This window comes from Diorhabda carinulata, chromosome X (genome assembly GCF_026250575.1).
Source record: "Diorhabda carinulata isolate Delta chromosome X, icDioCari1.1, whole genome shotgun sequence".
Classification (NCBI taxonomy): Eukaryota; Metazoa; Arthropoda; class Insecta; order Coleoptera; family Chrysomelidae; genus Diorhabda; species Diorhabda carinulata.
In genome coordinates this window covers 5287631-5296538 of record NC_079472.1, presented here as the reverse complement: position 1 = coordinate 5296538, position 8908 = coordinate 5287631, and the positions used below count along the sequence as shown (strand labels likewise).

The following is an 8908-nucleotide window of genomic DNA, read 5'->3' as shown; positions in this document are numbered from 1 at the left end:
ATTAGTATTCATCTAACTAAGTGTTAGCAAATGACAAGACGACACGATATGATGACACTGACAGATTGAGGGGGACGATAGATTTGCCAATGTAATGTTAACACAATAGTAGTTTAAAATATAACGTGTAAATCTATAATCAGTTATTAGTACAAAATGTTACCAATAAAATATGATTTCTTTATTTTCATTATTTACTTAATTCATAATGTTCATTATATACATGGTAAGAAAGGAAACAAATTTTGTCCGATTTTTCAATCTATAAAATCTGGTTTTAGCTTCTACCCAAAAATTCGTAACTTGCGGTTCGGTGCTAAAACTTTTAAACACAGATTATAGAGTACGGCTTCATTCACACGATGTGAAATATGGTTCTGGTAGTGGTCAACAATCAGTTACAGCAACTGAAGTACAAGAGGATATAAACAGCCACTGGTTAGTAAAACCTGCTAGTGGAAAATCTTTAGAAAGGGGACATCCAATTAAGTGTGGATCTACAATAAGGTTAGAACACGTAGAAACCAAAAAAAATTTACATTCACATCACTTTACGAGTCCCTTGAGTGGTAACCAAGAAATCAGTTGTTATGGAGATGATGGAGAAGGAGACACCGGTGATAATTGGATAGTTATTTGTTCAGGTTGGTTTTTGCATATTTTTTAAGTTGAAAGTAATAAATAACAAGAGTTTTTGTCAATAAATCGTCTTCATTTTAAGTCTCTTTTGTCATAAAATTGGCGTTTCAAAACGTCAACTTTTACCTGTTTTTTGAAATTATTTTCTATCAACAGACCTAAAATCCAGAACATTTATCAAGAAAATCATAGAGAAAGATTTAGAAGTAGGAAAATTTGAAATAACATGAGCTTTGATTAAGACTAAAAGTAGATTTATAGTAGAAAGTTCATTATTTATCGCTAGACCCACAGTTAAGATTATTTATTCAACAGGACTTTTTACATATTAAAAAAATGAATCAAATGAAAGAAAAAATAAATGTTTATATTAAAAAATGCATGTCAAATCTTGCACAATAACAACTAAATTGTGAAACCTTTTATAAGTAAAGTTGTGCAAAAAGTGCCAGGGCATCAATAATTATACCAATAATAAACAAATTATTGTTGTATGTAAGATAGTAACAATAAATTATAAAATTCTTAGGGTTCAAGTATTTGTTTTAATTTCTGTTATAAATAATAAATGATAAGTATAATGAAGTGAAGAAAATTGTAATACTGACAATTTTTAAAGTAAATAATTCAGTATAAAACATAACTTCTATATACTTTCAAATATAATAATTGGTTAGAACCAATTATATATCCTAAGACACTGAAGATAAGCCACTCTGCCAGTGTGATTAAGTGTTGGTATAGTGGTAGCAATGAGCAGTGAGTTTATTATGAGTATCACCAACATTTTCAGAAATTCCAACTCCAAATTGTGGCGTCAATGCATTTTTTAGGATCTTTGTAGTTGTGAATTATTAGGTCTTTTCAGAAACTATAATCATAATGTCCATAACGTCTTCTAAGGATATCGAAGTAATCTGATAAAACTCGCATTTATGTTGAATAATTTTTTAAAGTTACTTTCAATTAATATATTTCTTTTGAAGTTAGTTATATTTTGTTTAAATTTACAGGTGAGAATTGGCGAAGAGACGACAGTGTAATGTTTAAACATGTCGATACGGAGGCTTATTTGTCTGTATCAGGAAAAGTCTTTGGAAGGCCGATAAATGGTCAGATGGAAGTAGTTGGAGTAAGGTCGTCTTCGGGGCCAGTCCATTGGCAAACTGTAGAAGGGGTGTTTTTACACGCCCCTGATGTGACTGCTAAACATATGCACACAGAACTTTGAAACTAAAGTTGATATAGATTAATTTGTAAATTTTTTAATTTATTTATAGTTTCGTTAAAGTCTGAGGCTGAATTAGTGTTTTTTTTAAATATCCATTTGATAACTTTACAATATAAAAGTTTTAAAACCTGCTGGTATATAATTTGAAATAATTTATTTTTCGATTTCAGCCAATCCTCTTTTTTTTGAAATAAAAACAACGATTTTTACTACGATATATTTAAAATAAATATACATAATTCAAAAGGTGGTTTCCATATTTTTAATAGCGTTAGTAAAGTCCACTTTAGAAGGAGTGAGGTAGAAAGCAGGAGCTACTTGGACACCACAAGGACACTGACATCCCATCACCCAACTAAATGATCCTAATTTACTATTACATTTTGGACACATCAGTTTACCATCTACATGTTGTATAACATCCATCCAAGCTAATGGTTCAATAAAATATGTTTCTTTACATGTTACCCCATTTGTCTGATGTAAGATTAAGTTAGATTCTTTAGCTAATATTCTTCTACATTTTTTACACCTATACACATTAGGCTCTGGTTTAGACTGTTCGAGATTGGGATCCGGTTGAATCAGGCAGTGAAATTCTTGAGGTAGGATTTTCACTTTTCGCACCTACAAAATTTTTAAACAGTAAAAAATATTGTTTTAATAAATAAAAGAGTTTATTTGGTGCGATGCAATAACTTCAGAAACTACTGGTTTGAATGGAAACAGAAAAGTTTTTAACCTAACAAATACAGATATTTCAGCTTTAGTGGCAATTTTGACACACCGCCTAGGAAATCTGGGGCATCTTGTGTCTGAACCATTTTTCATTCCAAATTATTCAATCTATGTATTCAGATGCATCAAAATTAAGAGGAGGTACTCCAAAGCAAGCATTTCTTTAAATAACTGGATCATTGACTTCTCTATACTGTTTTTCGAGGTACCTAGTATATTTGAAGAATTTCCCTGTTGAACCACATTTGACTATAATGGCAAGAACTTCAAGATTTCAAAAAGGAATTTTACACGAGATATATAAACATAAAATTTTATTCGCAGTCTTTAACCAGTGAATATGAGCAATTTTTCCTGTTTTTTTTGCCAAGTATTTGAACAATACTCAGGTTGATACTGCTTGCAAATTTCAAATAGATATTTGAGTCTTCCTGGTACTTCTGGTCAGCATTTGAGTCTTCCTAATCAATTTCTAGCAAATTCAATTTTATTATAATTTGCAATTGATTTGTGGCAATTTTTAAGCTGTTTGCCTATTGGAGCAGAAAATCCTCTAGGGCCCATAGTCTCTCCATCAAAATATTGAAATAAGTGCCTTAAAGGAAGTTCATTCCCATGTTATAGACAAATTATCAATTGTAAGGGTTTTCTAAGACTAGCTTCTAATATTCTGATGATTACAGATTTACCTTTCATAGTATAACCGAACTATTCTGGAAAAACAAACGAGCTGAGCGCAATATTGGGCACCAAGGTGAAACAATTAGGCTGTATACCATCTAAAAACAAAGCACTACAAATCTTTGGGTAATGTTTTGCAATATATGAATTTATTGATGAGATAGCTACAAATAGCTTGGAAACAAATGATAATAAACTTGATTTATTTGTGGTAATTTAAGGGCTTTGTGGCACCACTTAAGTTTATTTTAAAATTGAAACGTTATTTTCAAGTTGCATCCTAATGATCATTCTGATTTAAAAAAAAATCAGTAAGTTGTAGATTATATTGAGTAATATACGAAAATAGTAGGATCATCTTACTAATATTCGTGGAATTAAATGATATAACAAGTCACTTACCTTATGAGCGGCCATAGTTAATCTATGTATTTTATAATTCATATTATTCTTATCTATCTTATATCCCATATCCTTATATAGTTTCAACTGCGTAACAAAACCCAAATTAGGGCAAACTAATTTTCTTTTATCTTTAACTTTTTTGAATGCTTCATAATAAGTGAGCTGATATTTTTTCATTATATGAGCTATTACAAGTGTTGCGCTCCTTGACACTCCAAAATAACAATGTACTAATACTGCTCCTTTTTCTATGCCTTCTTTTATAAACAGATCTGCTTCATCGAAATGTGATAATATATCTTCATGGGGTTGATCTGATAACTGTATAAATTTTATTACTAGATGCTTTTGCTCTAGAACCCTACGAGGTAAGGGGCATATATCTATTGTTAAAATATGCGTGATCTCGTACTTCTTCAATACTTCCAAGTTTTTTGCGGCTGCTAAACCACCTAAATATAAATTTTCTCCTATTATACTAATGCTTACAGGTCCAAGATGAAAATCGTTATCATCCATACTATTCATTGATCTGAAACAATAATAAAAAATTTATTATTCCTAACTAAATACATTTATTAATAAAATAACATCCAACTGTAACCAACAGCCACGATAAAATTAAATACATGAAATCAACAATAAAACTTACATTGAGAAGACTTTGTGAGATATATTTATAATCTAAAATTATACGAACAGCTGATTTTTATTTATGTGTGTATCTGACGTCACCTGTTATTAAAACTACATTTTTTAATTCATAGCCAAACATTTTTGCGTCTTTAATTTATTTAAATTTGGAGCTTTCTCCTTTTCCATACAGTTCAATAAATTGACTGCTGACGTATGACTAATAAAACCATAGAAATATAAGCAGACGGTGTAACATTAGAGCGGAAAGTTTAACCTATGGCCCTTTCTCTATACATCACTATAACAGAGTGCTAGCACCACTACTTCTTTAGATTTAGGTGGACAGAGGTTTTATACATTTTCTCTATGCGAGAGACTTACTCAAGTGGTACACCGATGTTCTTTCTTTCTCTTATAGTCGTCTTCTCTATCTTTAGTATTAACTCCATGGTTTTCTCTACTCTTATATTCTCAGGAAGACTAAGGAAGATAACGTTATCTCTATCCTCCGAGGTTCCAGCTTGGTTCTGCGCATTCTCAAGCATACGCAACTTGAACGAGGTTTCTGGAACGAGAGAGAAAATAGTATAATGTCGGCACCTTACTAGTGGGACATTCCTTTCCGTTTAAACTATTCATATAGTAGTATTATATTAATGGTTTTAAATTTTATTCGGTTAAGAAGGATATTGGGAACCAGAGATTCTAGCGCCACCTTCGACAGATTATTTAACAAGTAGGCACTATTTAATTCAGTGTGTCAATATGACATATCTACCGTGTGCACTGTAAATATGTATACTCTATACGTTAGATTTACAAAGCTCTGTGTTTCGTCTCTGCCATTCTGTTTCCCGATTTACCACAATTAGTTAATTCTATAGTAAATTTTTACAAAAGTTGTAAAAAGAAAAACGAACAAAAAAGGTTATGCAATATCTCTAATCTTTTTAGCAAAACCAAAAACATTTACTTAACGTTTTATTTTAAAAACGTGAACGATTTCAAAAAGCTGAGTTAGAAGTCTCAGTTTTATATTAGACTAAAGTTTAAACTATCCTAAGACCACCGGTAACTTTTAAACCAAAGTTTGTCTCTAAACGCCATCTATTAATCAATATCTGTAGCTGACGTTTGAGGTTGGACCAAATATAATAATTTTTTTAAGTAAATAAATATAGTCATTATTTATAATATATTATATAGACAAAGGTAATATATATTTACAAATTCATATATCGATGATACAATGTATATTTGTTATCCTAGACGCGCTTTTATTCTCCGGTAGCATAGAGTATAGCGCTGATTGGCTACGACAGTGTACATTTGGAAACCTTGCGACTGAACCTTAATTTGACATTTATTAATGGTAACGATGTTTACAAGTATTTTTTCTAATTTATGATATGACTCACTTAATTTGAGTTAAAAGTATTTTATCTGTTAATCTGCATTGAACCTATCAGAATTTGCGAAGCATATCAATTAAACCAACTCAATTGAATAATGAATCAAAGTTAAATGTAAAATTATGTAACTTGATTTGGTCCACTGCACATCAGTATCAATTCTGTTTGGATCAAAACAAACCTTCGGTTATTTATAGCAAAAATGAGGAGGAGTAGTTTACATGTAAATATAGATTTTGTAAGAGTGCAATTGCTATCACACTCCTAAAATGTTTGTACGAGAAAGATTTTCGTAAGTATTTTGGTTAGATAAATCTTCATTTCTGATTAAATAAATAATTATTTTCAATGACTCATTTACTGTAGCACATAGAATGTTTTGGCAGGTATTAAACAATAAGCGTTTCAAATGAAATTAGTTATGACTCGTAATTTGATCTTTCTATTTCTATATCTAATTTTTAATTCAAAATTTCTAGGTTTCAATGATAATGATATGAAAAATAGTAATTAAATTGTTTTTGCCATGTCAAAACTATTATAACAATTTTTTTGGTATTTGTCTGCTGATATCTTACAGTATAAATGTTTCTGAAAATTAACTGTTATGAACTCTTGAAAATTACGAAGGATAAAATAGGGTTATAGTTTAAAATTTTTTCCAGTAATTTTTATTCAAAATCTACTAAGCAGTATCCTGGTGAATTGGATATGATAGAGCCAAACCTCTATCTCAGCGGTGTAGCAGAAGCTCAAAACATCGAAACTCTCAAAAAGTACAAAATAACTCATATACTTACAATTAATGATTATCCATTGACATCCCTTGTTAAACAGGCCTTAGGTCATCTCCAAATGAAATATATAAAGCTTCCAGATGTGTGCTCATCAGATTTACTTTCATATTTTGATGAAGCCTATGAGTTTATTAGAGAAGGTGTAAATAAAGGAGCAGTACTAGTACACTGTCAAATGGGTGTATCCCGAAGTGCCACAATAGTTATAGCATATCTTATGAAGAAGTACAACATAACTTACAGGTAATTATAGTAAAATCAAATGATTAACATTCTATCACATTTTTCAACCATAAATTATGTATGTATATTGGATATAATATCATAGCCCAGGTTTCACATCTACAGTAAGATCTTTCGGTTACAACCCCAATTCTTTCCTATCAAGTTTATGCACAATTAATTATGTAATCTGAGATGCCTTTATGGCACAATTAACTTTTCACACAAGTTCAGAAGGCTTGGTGCGTTTAAGCCACACAATGTCTAGAAGCTCTATCATTTCTTAGTTCATGTGGTTATTAATTAGTTCTTCATGATCTTTAGCACTCTTCTTCACCTCTTTAATGACTGTTTTTGTATGGAGTTCCCGGTGTAGATCTTTTATGCAGACATGCCTGGGCGTTAACTATATTTCTTAGTATTCGACAGACAAACTTAATTATTTTCAATAGTACAGCCTCATAGATAGTCATTAACAGTTTCTGTTAAATGTTCCTGCTAGTTTAGTTTGATATACAGATGTAGTCCTACATATTTGACAATTTTATTCTATGGGATAATCTTATAGGTAAAGTTGATATATGTAGATTTTCCTTCGAGTATGCCATTTGTTATTCCAGTCAATTATTTTGTTATATTTATAAGTGTCACTACATTGTTGAGAAAAAATTGAAAATACTTGGAAATAAGCTAAATGATAATAGAAAAGCAAAGCAAAGGTAAGAAGGAGATAAAATGAAATGGAGGAAAGCTACTAAAAATGAGAATAAAATAAGAGATATATACCATTGCAGACATAAAGTAGAAGAATAAACACTTGAGAAACTACAAGAAATTCAATTTCACCTAACTTGAATACTAAATATCTAAATTTGCATAACTTGTGTTTAATTTAATTAAAATATATTATATTACATGTGCATTGAAATCCTATTTGTGATCAATATCGTTCTAGGGAAGCATTGGATAGGGTGAAAATGAAACGATGTGTGTTTCCAAATCAAGGTTTCGTATCCCAATTGGAAAGCTACCGGGACATGGGTTATACCACAATGAGAAGATACGATCCCAGACTTGCCAGATACATGATGAGATGAACCGACAGTTTAACTACTAACACAGCTAAGTGCTGATTGTTCCCATCACTTTATTTTCATTCATTTTATTTATGTACTTAAGGATTCAATAGAGGCATAAACATTCTAGAAAACTAGATAAAAAATCATTACCTATCAAAATAATTGATTCCTTCTTATTTCACTTATCTATGGTTTTTGGCATTTAGAAAAAATACTCAAAATTTATTTTACACTCTGAAATTGTAGTCCACAGAGACTGATGGTAATTAATTTACTTTCAGTTTCAGAAGATGATATTTTCGTTATGTAAATATGTGTAATTGTGATTGTTGGTATAGTAGAAGTGTTTTCACTATGAATATCACCAACGGTTGTTCCCACTAAATTTAAAATAAAAAAGATTAATTCTTGAATTAATTTTTCTTTTATATACAGAAAATTGAGTCCACCGTTGATCTTATTTTGTCGCTTTGGAAGTTTGCTTGTTATATATATTTTTTGAATGTTGGTTTTTTTAAATACTTTTGTCTTCTTGTTTTCGCGTCTGTCAGACACCTGGCACGAGACAAATGAAACTACAGACCACGTCATCTATGAATGCCCAGTCCTCACACAAGCATTGTTCAAACACTTGGGCAAGCCTCACAGCTTGACTAATGACATCAAAGCCCAAGCATTTGATCGGCTTCTCAAAGGTCATCGTCAAATGGGGTACGAATAGCCTAACTGAAAGCCTATGTGCTTGCACATTAAATTTGTAATATTTGTTTCACACTCTCTAATATACATAATTCAATTCTTTAATCTCAATATATGTGATTATCAATATTTAAAATATGTGTCATGGTAACAATCTAATCATAGTTGTGTTAGACCAAAACAATATTGGTAATATTGCCTGGTATTTTTTTGAGATTAAATATTTAATTATGAGAAAATTGATTGTGATAATTTTGATAAAAGAAGATATATCCTTAGTACTTTAAGTTTTACTTGAAATATTTTTTATCATAATGATCACCGTTAACTCTTTCAGTCAAGCTTCTATGTTACGAAAGTTTTGGGCAT

General features: G+C 30.6%; 3 protein-coding genes across 3 annotated transcripts; 2 read left to right on the top strand and 1 right to left on the bottom strand.

Annotated features, from left to right (window-relative positions):
- Positions 1-45: 45 nt before the first annotated feature.
- Positions 46-1942, top strand: LOC130901219 (stromal cell-derived factor 2). Its single transcript, XM_057812426.1, has 3 exons — positions 46-226; positions 282-644; positions 1653-1942. Exons 1-3 carry the CDS (start codon positions 157-159, stop codon positions 1868-1870), a joined length of 651 nt encoding a protein of 216 aa, XP_057668409.1. The 5' UTR covers positions 46-156; the 3' UTR covers positions 1871-1942.
- A 131-nt stretch (positions 1943-2073) lies between these two features.
- On the bottom strand, positions 2074-4538 carry LOC130901218 (dual specificity protein phosphatase MPK-4-like). Its single transcript, XM_057812425.1, has 3 exons — positions 4347-4538; positions 3692-4226; positions 2074-2497 (listed from the first exon to the last, which is right to left on the bottom strand). Exons 2-3 carry the CDS (start codon positions 4220-4222, stop codon positions 2111-2113), a joined length of 918 nt encoding a protein of 305 aa, XP_057668408.1. The 5' UTR covers positions 4223-4226; positions 4347-4538; the 3' UTR covers positions 2074-2110.
- Positions 4539-5683: 1145 nt separating this feature from the next.
- Positions 5684-7971, top strand: LOC130901217 (uncharacterized). Its single transcript, XM_057812424.1, has 3 exons — positions 5684-6034; positions 6408-6782; positions 7717-7971. The coding sequence occupies exons 1-3, from the start codon at positions 6012-6014 to the stop codon at positions 7856-7858; spliced, it is 540 nt and encodes a 179-aa protein (XP_057668407.1). The 5' UTR covers positions 5684-6011; the 3' UTR covers positions 7859-7971.
- Positions 7972-8908: the final 937 nt, after the last annotated feature.